Raw genomic sequence first — 21,595 nt, 5'->3', positions numbered from 1 at the left:
ACAGACTGGCTGAGGGCAAACAAATTGAACTTAATCTAGACAAGTCAGAAGTACTCCTGGTCAGTCAAAAGGCAGATCAGGGAATAGGGATTCCGCTTGTGCTGGATGGGGTTACACTCACCCAGAAGACACAGGTTCACAGTTTGGGTGTACTTCTGGATTCAGCTCTGAGCCTGGATGCCCAGGTTTCAGCAGTGGCATTTGCACAGTTAAAGCTGGTGCGCCAGCTGTGTCCGTTTCTAGAGATGTCAGACCTGGCCATGGTGACACAAGCCTTAGTTACATCCCAATTGGATTACTGTAACATGCTCTACATGGGGCTGCCTTTAAAGAGTGCTCAGAAACTTCAGCTGGTTCAAAAAGCTGCAGCCAGATTGTTGACTGAGACTGGTTAAAGGGAGCATACAACTCCCCTGTTAAAACAGCTTCACGGGCTTCCAGTATGTTTCTGGGCACAATTCAAAGTGGTGGTTATGACCTATAAAGCCCTATAAGGCTCGGGTCCAGGTTATCTGAAAGACCGTATTCTCCCTTAAGAGCTGCCCGTGCTTTAAGATCTTCTCTCTGTCCCACCACCATCACAGGTATGCCCGGTGGGAATGTGGGAGAGGGCCTTCTCAGTGGCTACTCCAGTGCTCTGGAACTCTCTTCCCAGGGAAGCTAAACTGGCTCCCTCCTTGACGTGTTTTTGGAGGCAGGCAAAAACTTTCCTGTTCTGGAAAATGTTTTATTATTGGAATTGTATTTAATATATTTTTAACTTTTGTATATTTGTATTCATAGGATTTAACTGTATATGTTTTAATTTGTAATGCCGCCTTGAGGCCCAGCATTGGGGGAAAGGCGGCATACTAACAACAACAACAACAACAACAACAACACAGAGTTGTGTGTACTATCAGTACATTTCCCACTGTCAGCCACCAGGGCCAGATCTACACTACTGCTTTAAAGCGCTTTATAACAGTTTTGAAAACGGTATATGGAGTGTGTCCTGGGCCCTTTTAAGCGCTTTAAAGCAGTAGTGTAGATCTTGCCCAGCACCCTGCGGTAGAATGTCATCATGCAGGATGTTCCTAGAATGTTTTGAAGCCCATAATTATTTACAGGAACCTGGCAGTGTCCCTGCAGTTAAGGTCGGAGAGTAGATATAGCATTCTACCATTATAAAGGGGTAATTGGGGGGGGGTCATTCTAACATTCATAAAATCAAAAGTGTTTCACCAATCTTCCTGAAATTTACATGTGCCAGAAAGAAATGTTGGTTTTACATATCCTGAAAATTTAAGAAGATTGGTGTAAGATTGAGGGAAGGGGGACAGTTTAAAGAACAAAAAAAATCTTTCTGAATCAAAATGGTTCTGATAATTTAGGCTGGCGATTTTTTTATCCACGCAATTTGGAGTATTCTGCCCCTTACCCATTAATCCATTGGTGGTGTCTTCTTCCTCCTTCATTGTAGTTAGTGGAATGGCTTTTCTTTTTTTTAAAATTCCCTTCAGTTGATTTTTTATTAATATTTATTCCTCCTATTAGAGTAAATACAGAGGCCTTCTTCAGCGATAATGCAACACATGCTCAGTAGCATCGCTCTCCCCCTCCCTCCTGCTTCCGATAGATTAGAAAGTTGAAAATAAAATGGCCACCTGCTTCCTCTAGCACAGACATTTCCTTAGTAGAATAATCAGTGTCTTCTCAGAAGTTCCATTGAGTGTAATGGTCTTACTCCCAGGTAAGTGTGTAGGGGATTGTATCCTTTTTAAAACTGCCTGGTACCTTGGAAGGGGTAGAGTGAGAGATGTTACTTAGAATTTCTTCTCCTTTCCAGGACAATAATCCTACAATTAACAACTTGCTTACTCTGTGTGTGTGTGTGTGTGTGTTCTTTTATACTTCATTTGATCATTGCTGCTGCTTGATCAAGCTTCCCCCCACCTGCAATTTCTTTTTTTTTTAAAGCCATGTATTTGATTTTTAAAGAAATTTTACTCCTTCACTCCCTTCATAGTGTGGCACAGCCACTTATGGAGCCTCAGAGCTGATCAGAAGGGAGGGGTGGGGTACAGTAGAAGAGCCCCATTGCACTGGGAAAGTGGTTGGGAAGGAGGAATATTTCGAGGAAAGTTTCCCCCTCCTTTGTCCACCCTACTCTGGCAATCCAGTCTGACTGGATATCACAATATAGATATATACTGCTCGGGCTATATCTATATTAGCTGTGATGGTTTTTAATGTTGATAACTGGGGAGGGACATATGTGTTTGTGTGTGTAGGGAGAGGTTTGCGTCTGGAGAGTCTTATCATGAAAGAAAAGCATTACTATTTTTTTTTTAAAAAAAAGCCTTTAAAAGTTGGGAAAGCACTTGAGTCCCAAACAGTGCTCTTCTATTTTGCCATGTCTAGGACATGTACTTTTGTCAAGATATAGGAGGTAGCCACTTGTTTTTTGACTGTCTGGGGCTGTAGTTAAGTAAGATCTGCCCTCAGGAAAGCTAATATATCCTCTGCATCATTTCCATTCCATAGAAATAAAGTTTGAAACAGATCTGCTCATGCCTTGATTTTTAGGATTTTTTTAAAGTTCAAGGGATGAACGGATCTGCTTCAAACATGGAATGGCTAAATCCCTACTTAAGAGCTACCCTGGTGCCAAGTTTCATCTCTTTATCTTTAATTTCATTTTCCACCTGAAGAGTAGAAGGTGATGAGGACATTAGAAGCAAACTCCATTTGGTGCCTGCAGTCATGATGGTGTTCTGATTTGTGAGTTTAAAATGCAAAACTGCACATGCTCAGTGTACCTTTTTTAAAATCAGAGTTGGCAAACAATGCTTCTATTATTGTTATAACGTATCAGGAAATGGTTGACTAAAAGCTCCCCCTCCCTCATCCAAGACTATTACATCCAGGGTCTAAAATTACCTAGCTGCACCACTGATTCTAAGCATCATTCCATATCTCTCTCCACGAAAAGTTGCATCACTTGCATTAAGAAAGCTGCTAATTACTGTTGTGAGTTGGACCAGAAAAGGAACCAAACCCCCAAAATAAGGTAGCCTGAATGAATAGGAGTGGGTGGTTTTGCCTTTGAAATATATTTCGTTGAAATCTCTGAATATCTGTGCTCATAATCCTCGTGACAAACCAGACTTTGGAGTGCCTTTCCACCACAACGACTGCAGCGTGCAGCTTGCTCTTGAGCCTGTGCTAAGCTGCCACATGATTTCGACTTATTTCCACATGTAGTTGAGAGTAATTTGTGCTCAGGGTGAAGTGGTCAAACAAGTCACACATCCACTGCCACTAACTGTCAGTGAGCACAAGACCCTCAATCTACCACATGAAAATGGTTAGAGGATCTGTTTTAAAACAAAACAAAACAAAAAGGCTACACTAACACAAAATTGGCCATCTCTAATTTTTTCACCTCAGCAACTGAATATCTTATGACAAGTGGTTGAGGCACAGGGATGGGGTTTTGCAGAAAGATTTGTTATAAATACTCAAGACCTTCAGAAGGTGCAATCCTATGTGGACCCAACACAATTCTCTCCTATCCCTATTTCTATGTGATCAGTTCCTTGTGTAGAGCAGCTGCCTCACAGATGCCATTTCAAGTTTCCTTCAGACGCCACCATTTTGTAACCAACACCTGTGTCACCTTTCACATTGCACAAAAGTGTGAATCAGGTGGCACAGTAAGACAGTTAATCTTCAACTATATATGAAAAAGCAACATTAGTTATAAATACATTTTTAAAAACATAACTTTCAGACCAGAAAATGTTGAGTACTTCAAACATGCTGACAAGTAGGGATTTACTGCTGTTGCAGTGACAGCAAAACCAAGATCTTTTAGTCAATGGAATGTGGCTGTGTGGAGGGGTGTGTGTCATCTTACCTATTTTGTGACTGTTATTGGAAATTAACTCTAAAACAGCTCTAAATAACTTAATAAATGCTATAAATGATAAATGGACCAAGGCCATAGCTAGACAGGGCGAAATCCCGGGGTGTTCACATGAATAGAGTTGGGAGAATGGTGGAAGAAGAACAGGGATTATTTGGGATCCAATGCTGTAAGGTACCAGCAGGAGTGTCTTGAATTCAGGCTCCAGCTTGTTACTTCCTGCACTTCCACTGCACACCTGGCAGACCAAACTCTAAAACGTAAGAACAGTGCTGGATCAGACCAAGGAACCATCTAGCCCAGCACTCTGTTCCCACAGTGACCAACTACCTGGGGACCAAGACCCAAACGCATGACACGGTGCAACAACACCCTCTCACCCATCTTCCCCGGAAACTGGTGTATATAGGCTTACTGTCTCTGATACTGGAGGTAGCACATAGCCATCAGGACTAGTTGCCATTGATAGCCTTCTCCTCCAGGAATTTATCCAACCACCTTTAAAGCCATCAAAATTGGTGGCTAACCCCACATCTTGTGGTAGTAAATTTCATAATTTAAGTTTGCACTGTGTGAAGAAGTATTTCCTTTTATCTCACAGAATGAGCTTGGGTTCTAGTATTTTGGGAGAGGGATAAAAATGTCTCCATATCCACATTCTCCATACCATGCATAATTTTGCACACCTCTATCAGGTGTCCCCTTAGCCTCCTTTTTTCCGAGCTGAACAATGCCAGCTATTGCAACTTTCCCTTATAGGGGAGATGCTCCAGTCCCTTAAACACTCTAGCTGCTGTTTTCTGCATTTTTCGAGCTCTACAATATCTCTTTTTCTTTTTTTTTTTAGGTGTGGTGACCAAAACTGCACACAGCATTCTGTATTTTGCTTTGTATTTTGAGGTTGCCATCTAGGCTTCTAGGACAGCCTGCCATACTAATCCACCAGCTGACCCCAAGGGCAAAGCCTGTCCTCTAGGGCCTTGCTCCTCAGTCCCAAGAACTCACCCCTTGGAGTGAGGACACTGCTTAGCTACATTTCTGCTTGCTTTCCTCTGCTTGCTTCTGGAAATCTCTCTCTCCACCCCCCTCTTCACCTGATTCTGGCTCACATGGATTTACAGTCAGCTCTACATGCCCTCTTCCATTCCTGGAAGCTGACCACTTTAGTTAGTAAACACCCAGCACTCTACTCCACTCTCTGCTAGTGCTGATCAAACTATCAGGACCTATACTTATGGTTGCCAGATTGCAAACCTAGAGAGTCATTTTGCCTTTAAAATTGCTGATACAGTTAATGAGCTAAAGGGTAGGAGGCAAAACTGGGCAGGGCACCAGTTCTGAGAGGCAGCCAAGGGGTTAGGCACCCTCTATGACTTGCTACTGGGACGCTTTGTCAGCACCATGCAGCTACACAGCTCTCAAATCACCAGAAGTGACCTGCATGACCCTGTGTCAACACTTGCTTGGGAAAAAATAGTTGTCTGGGTTGCCAGTCTGGCAACACTACCCTTCCCAATCTCTGACTAGCTTGCTTTAGGCATTTTCGGTAATAATTACTTTCATCTGTAACCAAAATTTGGAGCGGGCTGAGTAGAACTTTCTAAAAAGTTTCAGCAGGCTTTGAGGGAGGTGAAGGCCTGGGCATGCTGGTACTGCTTTAAAACCACCTCTCCACATATCTGCAGGAATGTCAAGGATCTAATGTCTTAACTATGCATGGTTAGCTCAATCTACATTGCTGCTATAGGGGAAAATGCTGTCTACATCTGATGCTCCCTCTGCACATCCTGAGGGCTGTCTTCACGGTGCTGAGTTGCTGCCACCTTCCCCCCTGTCCCCACGGTTTCACTTACCCTGTGTGGCATAGGGTAATCCCCATGCCAAGAAGGTAGCAAGAGGTTTCTGGCAGTCATCCTGGTACTAGAGCTGTCTCTCCTTCCTGGTTTCTGGCCATCAATCGCTGGTCACCTTCAGCCAGGACCACCCCCCAGATTGGCCACCGAGTGCAATCACATGGCAGAAGAGCTGCTGTGACCTCGCTCCCACCGAAAAAGTGGGGGTTAGTCCCTGTATTTTTTCTGTGCAGCTTTGTGGAATAGCTCCACATTAGCTGCAAATCTGTGCCTGCATCATATAACTGACACAGTGCAGATTCGCAACTACTGCAGGACTTTGAGCCCCTCGGTGAATCTTCCCTTGTCAAAAAAATTCCTTGACTGCAACCCCTTTGCCCAGTGCAATAAGTGAATGGAATGAGGGAAAGGGACGGAACAGACTTATCACTGAAAGCATGTGAAACTGACAACGACGTAGCTAACATCACATGAAATCTCATTGAAGCAGATAAATCATGTATAGCCTAATTTTTTTTAAAAAAAAACTTTTTATGTGGAATGGAGAGAATAGGGATTTCTTCTTCATTTTTAAAAAAGTCCATTTCCCCACAAAGCAATTATAATTCACTTTCGTTTTTGTTTTCCCCCTGTAATCCACTCAAAAACAACACAGCTGAAATCAAGGCTGAAAGAATCTAGTGAATCTAAAATCTAGTGCCTGAATCTTCTCTTCCCACCCCCACCCACCCCCTCACAATCCCTTTTTCTTTTGTGTCATGTTTTTTAGAATGTAAGCCTGTGGGCAGGCTCTGTCTTAAGAAATATTTTTGTAAGCCACCTTGAGAACCTTTTTTGGCTAAGTGTAGGATAAAAGTGAAACAACAACAACAACAACAACAATAATAAGCCAAGCCCCCCCCCACCCCCAGGCAGTAGACAGTGTTGTGACATCACGAATGCCTATCTACCTTGGAGACTTGGTTGGTGAAAATAGTGAATTCGCCTGTAATAACAATTATGATTTTACAAAAATTCAGAAGGAACAAATAATGTGCAGTGCCATTGTGCAAGAGTACAATAGAAAGCACAGCAAACAAAATATTTGTATGTGATCCTATGGGGGGAAAGTATGGGTAGATGTGAGAAGAGAAAAGTTGTTTAGTGGGAAACTAGTGTTGTTTATGTCTCAGGACCATTTCAACGTTATTACAAATAATATATAAATTGTTTATTATCCTCCGATATTACTATTTTATGCATATTTTAATTGTCACCACCTTTTAAAAAAGCAGTGACTGCATGGAGAAGGGAAAGGGAGTGAACAGTGGCTGGTCAGTGCTTCTGCCCTTTTTTGTTTTTAGCTGTGGAAATATCTGAGAAGGTCTTCTATGAGGGTTAGTGAAATCTGGTGAAATTAACACCCAAGGAAGGAGAGTGTCTTGAAAATAAAGGGAAACCATTATACTTGAATGACATAACTCATGCATCTGAGGTAAATTAGGCCTGTAATAGCAGTATGACTGCTTACAATAGCTTCTTTTTTAATGAGGTACAAGGCTGAAAGGTGGCAAAAGTCAAATAGCAACAAACACTAAGGCCTATTTTGAGGTAAAAAGAAACAAAATGAAGGAAGAGGCCACCACTCTCAGACAGAAGCAGCCACACTACTGCTGCTGCTAAGACACAGGGCCTTATGCAGAGAAGTAGCCTAATCTACCTCAGACATGAGTTACCCCATTCAAGAGTAATGGTTTACTTTCAATACATTTCTCTTTCCCCCTTGGATGGGGTGGGACGTGGGAGGGTCAGATTTCACCTGTTCTCACTACTAGCCCTAATAGAAGCCCTTCTCAGCCCTTCTGCTTCTCTTCTCTTCTCTTCTCTTCTCTTCTCCATACAGTTGCTCCATTTTTAAAAGCAGGGAGACAAATAAACAAAAAATTCCCCTATACAGGTGACACCATAAAAGAGGGAGTTTGAGTGGGGGGATGGACGAAGTGAATCTGTTTTATAAAACTAGCTCTATCACTAACCTTGCAACCTTCAATCCTCTCATCTCCACTCCCCTCATCTCCACTTCTATGTACGTAATCATTGCCAGAGACAGAAGGTGCTATCATGCAGGAATCTACAAATGGCAGATTTCCAAAATTTCTCTTAACGCATCCCCTTTCAGTCACTCTAATGAACCAGGGCAAAATGAACAAGCCTCATACAATTAGTCCTATCTCACACTGCAGGAAGAGAGCAGTGGGGTTGATCAGCACTGACGTTGTAATCCCATCAGCCAATAGTTTTGAATCTTTACACAAAATATTTTACAGCAAAATATTTTAGAGCAAAATACTTCACATAGGACCCTCCAAAAATTGTAACTTTAACTAATTGTGAGCGACTTAATAGAGTAATACTACTAAAAGTGCAATTTGAGATTTAGGCAAAATTCCAAATAATGATCTGATTTTGCTAGAGAACTCCCAGCTAGGACTTTAATGGAGCTTGATTTCCAGCAGTGCTCAGCTATTCAGAAATCACATCCTGTCATCTCTGCTTGAACTGGTTTATTAAAGTGTATGAGCCTGTAATTGTTGAAGTGCAGACTAGTAATATTGTTATTTCTTATTACTGTAAGTATTTTATACCTCTCCTCAATTATAGTCCCAGAGTGGTTTACAAAATAATCTTTCATTTGAATGTATTTTTTGGATGGAGTGTCCACAGCCAGAATACCCTGCTTGTAATGAAAATCAGGGTGACCTATTGGTAAATACCTCATTTTGACAAAATCCAGGGTGTGGCTCCCAGCCTGTCCCATCCCAATGGAAGTTATGTTGATGGAATCATTAGAATTAAAACCAGATCTCATCAGACTGGTTTTCGTGGCTAATGATGGGTGCTTTGCCTATGTCATAAGGTAGGTGGAGAAACTGGTCTCCTATAAAAATGTATACAATGGGAGCTCCTTTTGTGAAGCTTCTTGTGAGCAATGATCTAATAGAATCAAAGCACGCTTCCCCAGCACTATCCTTACCATGACAGTGACAGGTGTATTTGTGATCCTGGCACTTTTCAGTCACTTTGAAGGTAAGTTGAATTTCTTATATAATCAGTACTTGTCCATGTGATGGGTATCTCTTTACCTAAGAATTAGGTACAGCAGCATTCAGTTCTTCAAAGAAATTAAGATATTACTTTACTGGAGAAGGAGCTTGTTTGATCTTTTGCATATGGAAATAGTAATGCTTTATTATTCTGGTGAACACAATTCTTTTCGTAATTTTTCACTTTTATTGAGAGAGAGAAAGAGAGAGAGAGGGAAAGGAGAGAACAATTTTAATGTACCTTTGGATGAAGCTTTTGTCTGCCAAAACAAGACTGAATTTTGAATCACATTTTGAATCCTAATGGTAGAAATTGGAATACTTAAACTCTTTAAACAGGGTTCATTGGATAGGAATGAAGATGACTATGGGGATGATTCTGAAGTAACTAGATTGTTTTGATTGACATGCTTATGGATATTATAATAATGTGGGTCAATATAAGGAGATAAAAAGTAAGCATAAGGCTACCAAGCATAGCTGAAAGGCCTTACACCACACCCGGCTTGACTGGATGTGGTGAGGCAGTTGCCGGGGAGGAGAGAGAGACGTGTGGAGGATCGCCATAGGCGTCCTCCATTTGGCGCCACTGAGGTGGGGAAGGGACTGGAGACACTATTTATGGAGTGCTTCCCCTCCCCAGCCTTCTCTGTGTTTTGTTTTGTGGCTCCTTCCCTCCCTCCCTGTAGACAGTGTGGGTTCACCAGTTGCCCCTAGGGGGGCCAAGTAGGAATTTTTTGCTCTCAATAATTTCTTTTGGGAGTTTTTTCACCTACTTCATACTGTGAGACAGCAGGGGAGTATAAATTAGGCTAATTAGTTAAATTTGGTCACATTTTGACTGGGGGCAGGTGTACGGGCATCGGTAGCAAGGATAAGGTTGGTGAGCATTCTTAGGCACTGTTGTGGTAGTTGGTAATACCTGAGGCCGTCACCTGGGAGTCTTGTGGTGCCACGTGGCGGGATAAGGGTTACCTCTTAGGCCAACCTTACTCACTCACTCAGAGTTTTGCAACATGAGGGGGAGTGACATCGGAAGGCCTACCTATCCCAAAAGGGGAATCCTGATGGGTGGCGATAGACACACATCACCGGTCAGGATATGAATGGATCGCCCAATCCCAATTATGGCCAAGACGTTGGCCAAGATAGGATGCCCGCCTAGGCCTCCATCTTCTTTTATTCATAAATAAATGTGGCCCTATTTTAAATCCAACTTCTTGTCTCGTCTCGTTATTTCACCTTCCAACCACAATAGAGATTATTGTTGTGGTCTGTATATATTAGTGCTGCTGTGCCAAAATTTTCTCCCATGAGAATTTCAACCATTCTCATGCAATCTGATAGGGGGGGAAATGCTTTCGGAAATAAATTCAAAGGTGAAGAAATTTCAGAGAAATTATCTTGGGTTTGGTTCAGAGTTTTGTGCTTACCTTACTGATCAGATGGCTGAGGAGTATGTGTGCATTATTTGTTTATTATTTATTTATTAATTACATTTCTATACAACCCAATAGCTGGAGCTCTCTGGGTGGTTCACAAAAATTAAAAACATTCAAAGTATAAAACAACAGTATAAAACCATAATATAAAATACAATGTAAAAGATCGACCAGATAAAAACAGCAGTAATGCAAAATTACAAATTTAAAACACCAAGTTAAAATTTATTTATAGACTGGGAGAATAAAAAGGTCCTCACCTGGTGTCTAAAAGCATATAACGTAGGTGCCAAGCGAACCTCCTTAGGTTTGTGTATGTGTCCTGTTTTATATAATCATCTCTCTGATAGTCTGTAGCCTCCTTGGCTTCCAGCACTTCCCGCTCAGGAGAAGATATCATAAATTTATTCCTCCCATAGGGCCTTTTCAGATCAGAAAGTGAGAGTAGCCTGGGAGACTGTAGAGCAAAGGTGAGATGTGGAATAGAAAGAAAAATATAGACAGTACCCTCATCCACCTTACGGTACTTAGATAAGGTCAAAACCACCACCAATACACCACCAATACACATTCAAAATAAATTATAAAATGAGAATGAGGCAGAAAAATTCTGCCTCTGAGAATGAGGCAGAAAAATTGAAGCCCTTTTCATGGGGGAAAGAAAACTTTCAGGAAATTCCTGAGGTTTTTCTTTTCTTACCTCCTAGAAATTAAAAGACACTTTGGAATTTTCACCACATTTTCTTCACCATTATGTTTTGTGGTGGCTGCATTCCTTCCTTTCAGTGAAGTGGAGTGATGCTAGGTAAATGGGACATTATGGAGGATACAAAATGGGGGCCAGACTGCCAACATAGTTGATACAGTGCAAAAAAACCCAAAAACCTTAGGGGAAGGAAGGAAGGGTTCTACAAGCCTTGCCAATGGTGATGCCTACGTTTGAGAAATAGTTGAAGAATTTCTCTCCCTGGAGAAATTTGGTAGAATTGCCTCCCTCCCCCCAATTTCTCTACTCACAAATAGGGTGGAAAATTTTGAGAGGCCGCTTGTGCACAGCTCTAGGATATATAAACAAACATAGGAGTTAGTCATTATCAGAAAATGTAGGGGATCCTGTATTTGCAAAAAGATGAATTAGATGAGTCTAGCAGTTTCTTTCAACTATTTGATTTTTTTTGTATTTGTTGTGGTCTCTGCCATTGATGCTGCCTTTCCAAGAGGTTATTAGCTGACTAATTTGTCTAAGAACTTGCAGAAGTAGTGGGTGTAAGCAGAAGGATATGACAGTGTACCATTGAAGAGGTCAAATGGTGATCCCAGGACCTTAAATGAATATCCCAGGGACTAGGTTTGTTCATTCTTCAAATCCAAGAGTTCACTATTTTCTGAGGCTCTGAGCTGTGGTCCAGAGCCAGACAACTGAGATACTTAGTGGATGACCCATTCTTATTATTTTCCTCAATATCCATAGTTACCTTACACTAGCTAGCTCACACTTATTTGTAACCAGTATCCCCATATAGAAGTGTATTCTAGGAATATGGAGAGGTTAGATCTAATTATCTTCCCTTATGATTAGAATTGGATAGCCTGCCTCTCAAAATGCTACCTAAATGTTGATACTTTCATTTATACCAGTTGTGAGACCAATGAATTGGTCAATTAAACTGTACTGGAAGTTCTATCCTAGTTGTCTGTTTTGATTTCAATTCTTACTGGCATCAGAGGATGTTGGCTGTCTGTGGTCTGTGGAGTCTTCTTGCCTGGGAGACCTGAGGTGTGGGGTGTCACCTTTTCTGAGGTTTCTATGCAAATGTTGCATCTTCTTCCCCTACAGCTTCCATGGTGGTCCTGAAATTGTGGGTAAGTGGCAAGGTGTGCCCATCAAAAGGTGCCTTAAGAAGGGAGATAACATGGCATAATGCAGGAGTGGACAACTTGTGGCCTTCCCTCCAGATTTTTTGGACTACAATTCCCATGTTCCCTCACCATTGGCTATGCTGGCTAAGGCTATTGTGATTGGAGTTGTAGGTCAAAACATCTGGAGTGCCTGCTGTTGGAATAGGTTTCCCAACATAACAGAATAGATAGTAGATATTGAAAGAGAAACAAATAGGGTAGCAAAAATAACAGATTAAGAACAATGTTAAAGGAGAAGTGGTAAATCTCTGATTTAATTATGGCAATGTGGTTCTATATAGAGAGCTCCCCATTAATTGGTCATTAAGCTGCTTCATATTAAATAGTACACCCTTCTCCAGCCTTCATGTCCTGCTTGTGGTCTTTCTATGGCCATCTGGCTGGGCCACTGTGGAAACAGAATACTGAGCGAGATAGACCTTTGGTGGTCTGATCCAACACAATTCTTCTCATCCAGATCTGTTCGATCCCAGCATCCACAGACAGCATGTCCATTGGCTACATTGGCTGGAAATGATAGAAAATGTAGTCCAACACATCTGTTGGGGAAGGCTGAAATACTAGAATAATATATCACACAAGTCATTAACAGCAAATTTGGAATGGGGAAAAGAAACAAAAAAGGCCTTAACCATATGTTTTTTAAAGCATCTGAATCAGTGTAATCGAGGACAGGTATTCTAGGCTTGGTTTTGGGTGGGACGATGTTTGTGACAAAAATTACATTGCCTAGGATGTGCCACAAACTTCCTATAGCTCACCCACAAAATTATGGGCTCCATACAGAAATGTCTGGGTGTTATGCAGATGTTCAAGCCAGATTACCATAAAATTCATGTTTGATCATCTATGAACCTGAGAATTTGCAGCTACTGTATATATTATAGCTCAGTTCATCTTTATTCAGAAATTCTGCACCAGTTTAGTGGATGGACAGCCCCGTGCATAATCTTATTAAATCTAAGTACTTGGATTTAAGTTAGGTCCCGTTAAAGTGAACATACACCATTCTAAGGACAGAGTTTCCATAGGTTCCGTATCACTTGTGGGGTAGGGAGAAAAGAGAGATGAGCACTTGGGGAGAAATCCTATGCAAGTTTATACAGAAAAAAGGTCCTTCCATCTTTCCCCAGCCAGCTATTCTCCAGGCTTGCTGGGGAATGCTGGGAGTTTTAAGACTTTTTATTCTCTAAATTTGCATTGGAGTGTGCCCTAATTGTATGAAACAAAGCAGAAAGAGGCTTGGATCGGGGTATTAACTTGCCACCTCTTTGGATAATTAAGTAAACATTTCTTTAAATTTGAATTTCCACAAAGACTTCGCAAAATGTTACAACCTGTATCTGTACTTTTGTTGCAGATGTTGCCAGTCAAGCTAAATACCAGGTTAGTGCTGACTTTCTGTTATTTTTCCTAAATCAGTTTGTTACTGGGGTGGGGGGTGGGGGAGGAAGCTCCTGAATATAAGGTTTCGTTTCAAATCGATCTATAAATGCTTCTTCAGATATCTTCAGACCAGGAATACCATGATATTCCATTAATAATTAGGAAAATGACATTATTTGCTACCACAAGACATTGTGATGATGACTGCAGATTTGAAATGCTTTAAAAGGGGATTAGACAAAATCCTGGAGGAGTAGGCTATCAACAACTACGAGTCCTGGTGCTGCCAGATGCTACATCCAGTGACAGGGGCAGTATACCAGTTGGGGGAACATGGGAGGGAGGGCACTAATGCACTCATGTCCTGCTTGTGGGCTTCCTGTTGACAGCTGGTTGGCCACTGTGTGAACAGAATGCTGGACCCTTGGCCTGATCCAGCACCGCTCTTCTTATGTTCTTATGTTTTTAATACTACATAAAACTTAAGAACATAAGAAGTGCCATGCTGGATCAGACCAAAGGTCCATTTAGTCCAAAACTCTGTTCACACAGTGGGCAACCAGCCATCAGCAAGGGACCAACAAGCAGGACATGGTGCAACAGCACCCTCCCACCCATGTTCCCCAGCAACTGGAGCAACTTCTGTCTTGATCCAGAAAACAAACCAATTGAGAAGTATTTAGGGTGCAATCTTTTCGGTTGTGTTCTCTAAGAGTCCCATCACATCTAGGTAGAAACACGTGGCTCCCATCGCTTCTCCATTGTCGCTCCGACATTGCTTTCTGAATACAGGAAGTAACGAGGCCCGTTCAGTCTGGCAGGAGAGAGCAGCAACCAGACTTTTTCTGGGGTGTGTGTGTTGCGGTGCAAGGAAGGCCAGAAGGGGCGGAAGACGCGCAAAAGGCAAACAACATCATGTGAGCAATCCGTGAGTGCCCGGTAATGAGCGTGCAGTACAACGCTCATCGGATGGATTGTAAGACCCAAATTAAGAGGCTATGATCACCCAATATATGATGGGAGGAGTGGTGGAGGCAAGCTTAGCCTTGCTGTCCTCCCATCCTGTATTTTCACTAAATGGGTTTTTCCCCCCCATCTAGCAAAAGTAATGAGGAAGGGGAGGAAAGGAGGCTGGCTGCTCCATTCTCCCCTCCCTGCCCACCAACCCCCCCTTCCCCCCTTTCCATGGTCAGGTTCCTAACCTTGGAGGCCAGCTGGCACTGGCTGCAAGGGGGAGGGGGAGTAGTTTGCGATCTTGGATTCCACCCCACACCCTCTAAAGTTGGAGTGCTCTCGCCGACCTCAGATCTGGGAATTTGAAATATCCTATTGAATTTGAACTGTACTTTTATTTGTGACTGAAGCTGGTGTTTTATGTTGAAACGTTTCACCTCTTAAAATCTGTTTATATTTAAATGTTTTTAAAAGCTATAAAATTTTAAATTTTAGATTTTTAAAATAATAATTTTAAATATACGAAAAAATATAAACTGGATGCACTACTTGTGGTCATTTTATTTTTGGAGTGCTGTATCATGGGCATCACATCACCTACATATCAGTTGATTCTCTAGACTTAAGTCTAATCTACACCAAGCAGGATATTGCACTATGAAAGCAGTATGAAAGTGGTATATAAAAGGTAGGATCTACACTACTGCTTTATAGCGGTATTGAAGTGCACTGACAACTGTTGGGGCCCATTGGCACATATCATATACCACTTTCATAGTGCTATATCCTGCTTGGTGTAGATTAGGCCTCAGTTATACTTAGGCCTTAGCTAGACCAGGCTATATCCTGGGGCAAACCCTAGGATCGTCCCTGTGTGTCCACATGATGCACAGGGGATCCTGGGATCAGGGAGGGTTCCCTTGCCCCAGGATAGAGCCCTCCCCTTTGGGCCTGCTTTTCCCGTGGTCCCGGGCTGAGCCCAAGACCGTGGAATGTGTGGCCCATTTCCGTGGCTTGACCCCGCTCCGCACCACACCCATCAGAGGTAGGGTAGGGGCAGTGGGGAAATTAATTTAATTTTTTAAAAAAACACTTACCTTTGCGCACGACCGTTTGTGCGCTGCCGTTGCTTTAAGATTTTTTTTTGAAATGGCGGGCGCGATGCCTCTCTTCCTGAGGTCACGAGACCAACACGAGATCTCCCCTCCTCTGTCCCGGAACAAAAGGTAGGTCTAGCTAAGACCTCTGAATAATCCCTAGAACTGAATGGAATTAATTTAGTTATGGTTAATTTAAGTCCCACTGGTTTCAATGGGTCTATTCTAACTATGACTAAATAAGGAACCAACCGTACGATTTTAGAAAGAAAAATAAGAGGCACAAAACTATATTTTTAGCTAATCGTGTTGTAAGACACTCATCAGTGTCCATAGGCTTTGAGAATTCTAGTGCCTGTTTTTGCTCACATGCGGTAAATTCACTTGCATTTGGTGAAGAATATCCATATGTGATGTGTGAAAGTAATACATTGCTGAAGTTTAACTAAGCCTAGCACTGTCCAAGCTCAATGCTTCCCAACAGCTTATAACTTGGGCCAGTCTTGGGTTTGTTTGTTTTTGTTTTCTGGATTAAAACTTCACTCTTACATTCAGCAAGAGGCAGTCATTTTCTTGATCAACTCTCTAAAGCAGGGTTCTCCAGCTCATTTGGGCACATTTGGGAATATGAGAAACTGCTGTGGGTGTGTATGCAGCAAAGAAATAGCAAGAGTAGAGGCTGGAAGGAAGGGGAAATAGCAAGGCAAAGGGATGGAGGACAGAGAAAGACCAAGCCCATGAGCTAGAAAGGGAGAGAAAGAAGACTGCTCTAATATTTTTGAAGGTTTTCCATAAAAAGTTATTTTTAAGGGGGAAAGGAAGGGAGCCATTGGAGGTCTCCGTGAATGCTTTGGTTTATATTATTTACTTATTTTCAATATTTGTATACAGATCCAAATCCAAGATTTTTGGAGTGGTGAACACCACATAGGATAAAATAATAAAATGGTGCCTGAGGATGGCATATTGGGGACCCTGCTTTAAAAGATGGACAGGAATTCACTTGGGAACTCTGGGATAGCCCAGTTACCCTTGCCTCTTAGCATCCCATCCTCTTCAATGCCTACTTGGTAATGCTTTCTGAGCAATGATGCTGCTTCTGGGATCCCCCTGCACTGTCAACACAGGTTGCATGAAGGAATCTTAGCGCATACTAAGGCCTAATCTACACCAAGCAGGATATTGCACTATGAAAGCGGTATGAAAGCAGTATATAAAAGGCAGGAGGCACACCAAGCAGAATATAGCACTATGAAAGTGGTATATGGTATGTGTCACCTACTTTGCACGGAGAGGCCCCCTGCTTCAATCCCTAGGGTCGCCAGGTAGAGCTGGGATTAGGCTCCTGTCTGAAACTTTAGAGAGTCTCTGCCAGTCAGTGGAAACAGTTATCTGAGTTGGTATAAGGCAGCTTTGTTCCATAGTATACTACTGTGCCCTGGTACACAGTTATAGAACCACTGTCCTCATCAATTATAATCATGATTGAAACACCTGGGTAACAATGAGTGGAATCCACTATGAAGGTCTCCTCTGCCACTGGCTCCTGTTGATTTTAATGGGTTTTGCACAGCGAAATCTCTTGGGGGGTGTTCAAAGAGCTTGGGTGTCAACTCAGATGCATTTTTTTTAAAAAAAAATCTTTTCCCTCTAGAAAACACTGCCTGAATTTTGGAAGAAGGTCTTTGGTTGTGTGCTTTTCTTCCTGCCAAACAAAATAAATCTTGACATTCAGTGATAGAGAAAGAGAAAGCAAAAGACAGAAAAGTGCTGTATTTTTTTTATTTCTTCAAATTGTTCACTCCAATCGATGTAAATAGTTTAAGGTTGCATTAGCCAAAGGCAGGCAAGCCTCACTAACTGCACCTTTATCCCATTAGGAGGGCATGTGCCGTAATTTCCGACAATTATTGCAAAGTGGGAAGTTATACTGCAATAGAGACATTGACCCTGTTTTCGGCCCTGATGGCAGAACACACACAAATATATGTGTCATGTGCCGACAAGTCTTGTGAGTATTAGAGCTATATGATTGCTTCACAGATGCTCATGCAATGATGAGAGCTGCTATACTCGTTGTTTCCCATGTGTCTCCTCCTCCTACATATTCGTAGTTTCATCATTATAGCAGAAACCCCCTGGCTGAGGCAAACACTACAACCTATAACCCCCAGAACAGTGAGATCAGTTTCAAGCAACTCTTTTCTCCCAATCCACGCAAGATCTACACCAAAGCTGAATTCAAGGATCCTGTCGCTTTCTTATTCAAAGTCCTCAAGACAGCAGGATTTATTAGAAATCATGCCGGTGTTTAGTTTCAACAGTGCCTCTCATTCAAAGAGAAGCTATCTAGATTTCATTATTAGGGCTCCATCAACAATAATGAGAGATTTGGGCTCATTCCTTATGATTTGTAGGGCGATCAGGGATCAGTTATTCAATCTCTTTCTCTCTAAACTAGAACCAGATCTGTACAGATGGGCTCTTCATTAACCTCCTTGTCTTATGCATGGCTTGTGCAAATACATATCTAGGCCATAATTCAGAGAAAGTTAGTAACATTTTATTCCCATTGAAATCAATGGTACAAAGTAGTTACATGAGTAATAGGTTCTATTGATTTAAATAGAGATTCAGCACAACTAACTTCCATTGAATTGGGACTGTAAAAGATGAAAAGCACTCTAATATTATGGTAATGGGATCCCATTTAAGTACATGAGAGAAGATTCAGTAAGGAAAATTCCTTGGCTGTAAAAATTTTATGCAAATAAACTCATTTCCTAATTTAAATCTTTATTTCTAATGTTTTCTTTTATCATACGTACATTTTATTTTGCACCATTCTTTCATCATGGAACTCAAGATGCCATGCATTCCAGGAGAAGAAATCCTTGAGTGAAGAAAAGGTTTTAGGATTCATAATGCATTTTATGCTATAGCAGGAGTAGGAAACGTCCTGATATTGACGGCCATTGATTATGCTTACTGGGGCTCATGGGAGTTAGATTCCAGAAACATCTGGAGGGTTACAAGTTTCCCATCCCCATAGTGATATTCCATTTACATTCTCCATTCATAACTTCATTGTCTTCTTTAACAGGAGAGGCAGCGCATTAGCCAACAATGGTGGAAGAGTCTGGCCCAAAGATTCTTCTTCAGAAATGGTGAGGAGCTGAGGATGGACCTTTTGATAACTTTTTCAAACATCTTATACCTAAAACTGGATATTATGATATTAAGCCTTGCATTTGACCCAATGGTTTTGCAACTGAATAGGAAATGTATTTCAATATATTCCAGTTTTGTTCTACCTTTTCTCCTATTTTATACTCCCAATAAGATTGGTAGGGATGGTGGAGAATTTTGTTTGGTCTGCATTTTAAAAGCGAACAGGTCTCATCTTCACTTTCCAGCTAATATGTGGATCAGAACACAGTAATACTTATCCAAATTTTGTGATTAAGTTCGCAACTCAAGCACTGCATACAAAAGTGAAAGTTGCCCCCCCAAAAAGTGTATATTCCGGAAAGACACATATAAAATTATATATTAGGAAAGGTTGTGTACAAAAATGAATGCAAATTGTTGTGCTTTAAAAAAAATGTAGAATTGTGCAGGAATTGGATGGAATTGACTTATGATTGAATAGATGCAAAACTGGCATGGGTCAAGTATAGACTGGTTTGTTCATCCTTAGAGAAATAGGTAACCTTGGTTAACTAGCCCCAGCTCACCCAGTGAGCTACATGGCTAAGCAGGAATGTCAACCCAAGTATCTGTAGTCCTTATTTGACACTCTGATCACTACAAACCTGTCTCTGTACAGTGACTGCAAAACAGCAACATTCTGGCTCCACGTTTTTCTGCCATTTGGTAACTGACAACTGAAATTGCCTTAGTGTGCTTTTTGATTTCTAACAAGCACAAGCCAATGTGGCTTTTCTTTATCACCTTTCGGTGGTTAAGGCTGGAATCCTATTCACATTAGGTTCAATGGGACACACTTTCTAAATAGACAAGTCTAGGATTTTACTGTGAGACTGTAAACTCCTCAGGGCAGTGACCATACCGCCTTCTCTATTTGTAAAATTCAAAGCACATTGTTGGCATCCAATTAGTGCTTAATGAAGTAATGACACACAAGAGGTCTAGCTAGGGCAAGGTGTGGAACCAAGCATAAGGAAGCCCTAATTGCAGCTTGTTTATCTTGGCCAATCCTTTTCTTATGTGCGTATTTTTCTAGGCAGCAAACCTTTTTATTATTATTGGGCTTTTCTTTCCCAAACTAGTCCTTTGTTTCTTGATAGAATTGCTTGGATCAATTCCTGATTTCAGTGCTTTCTTTTATCCTACGTACAGTTGTGTAGGTAAAATTTTATAAACATAGGCTGAGCACCCCACTGGGCTGACTGGGGGAGGGAACTTGTAGAAAAAACGTGGGTGGGACCAGGGGTGCAGATAGTGATAGACCTCAGTGCTGAAGTCCAGGTCTGCGCAGCCTAGAGAGCCCCCAAATAACCACCCAGAAAGTGGCAAGTGATGGGGCTCAGTGGGGCTGACATTACACAGGCAAGATAGTCAGAGGCAACTGGCCAGATGTACCAGATGTTTCAGATGCTCATTTTATTATTTTAAATTAAAACTATATTATCATTTCCTACAACGAAATGGTGCTTATTCCCAAGTACATGTGTTTCTTGTCAGAGCATCAGAAACAAACATTTTATTCTTCAAGTCATGACGGTGTTACGATTTAGGGATGAAATCCTAGGGGGATGCCCATCAGCCTCCAAACTCAGAGTCTAATGGGCATTCCCTGCAGACTGGGAGGAGAGCAGAGGCAATGTTCCTGCTCCTCTCGCTCCACATTTTTGTTAGATGGGCTTTTTTTGCCTGTCTAGCTGGGGCTCTGCAGAGTGGGAGGGAAGGAGTCTAGAGGAGTCTTCATAAGCTAGCTTCCCCAATCACGGCCCCACTCCGCCTTTGCCTCCTCTCTGAGGCTGATTTTGGGGCTAGGGGAGGCAGCTGGTGTACTTCTCTCCACACTGGGCGTGGGAGGGGGGAGGGGAGCTAGGGCTCCTGGGTCCAAGACCAAAGTGCTGTCTTCAACCTTGTATCCAGGAATTCGATAAATCCTATGGTCCCCTAGATGTTGTTTATGGGTGATAGGATTGCTCCCTAAGTGAGTTTAGAATGTGAAACTGCACATGCTCAGAGTATTTCTTCTTCTTTTTAGTTAGGCAAACAGGTTTTTTAGGGGGTCATTGCTATATGTATCAGGAATATAGAAGCTGTTCTAAAGCATGGAGTAGCAGTACAGGGGAATGGAGGAGAAAATAAATGTTGGCTTTGTGTTTCACAGCTGAAGTAATACATATGGCCATCTAAAGTTATATGTGGGGTAGCATACGAACATTAAGGCTAGGGTCTAAAATTACATAGCTGCACCATTGGAGGAACAAGGGTTCAGGATGAGCCCTGCTGCTTTTCCTGTTCAGATTGCGCCCTCCCAATGTGACTCTGCAGAGTATAAAAAAGTTCCAAACATAAGCTGCCCGGTCTTAGGCCACAGCTAGACCTAAGGTTTATCCTGGGATCATCCAGGGTTCGCCCCTGCCTTAGCACTGGATCCTTTGTGTGTTACCTAGATGAACAGGTTTGACCCCTGGACGATCCAGTGATAAACCTTAGGTCTAGCTATGGCCTTAGTGAGTGTCAAACATATTTTTAAAAGCCGCAAGCAATGAATGCGCAACAAAGGCCACAAACAGTATGGTACATTTAAAGGTATAAACAAACAAAATTGATTCTCAAGCACTGGGCACAATTAATTCAATATGAAGCACATTTGTCTGATTGATTTATATGACAAAGAGTTGTATATGTCCTTAACACTCCTGTTGAAATCAGCGCTAATCTTGAGTAGTTTGTACTCTTTGTGATTAAA

General features: G+C 41.8%; 1 protein-coding gene across 1 annotated transcript; it reads left to right on the top strand.

Annotated features, from left to right (window-relative positions):
- Nucleotides 1-8,710: 8,710 nt before the first annotated feature.
- On the top strand, nucleotides 8,711-18,824 carry LOC134395403 (serine protease inhibitor Kazal-type 6-like). The gene is made up of 4 exons (XM_063121565.1): nucleotides 8,711-8,829; nucleotides 13,569-13,594; nucleotides 17,526-17,656; nucleotides 18,749-18,824. The coding sequence occupies exons 1-4, from the start codon at nucleotides 8,778-8,780 to the stop codon at nucleotides 18,822-18,824; spliced, it is 285 nt and encodes a 94-aa protein (XP_062977635.1). The 5' UTR covers nucleotides 8,711-8,777.
- Nucleotides 18,825-21,595: the final 2,771 nt, after the last annotated feature.

The sequence above is a fragment of the Elgaria multicarinata genome, chromosome 3 (genome assembly GCF_023053635.1).
Source record: "Elgaria multicarinata webbii isolate HBS135686 ecotype San Diego chromosome 3, rElgMul1.1.pri, whole genome shotgun sequence".
Lineage (NCBI taxonomy): Eukaryota > Metazoa > Chordata > Lepidosauria > Squamata > Anguidae > Elgaria > Elgaria multicarinata.
This window is presented reverse-complemented; position numbering and strand designations above follow the sequence as displayed.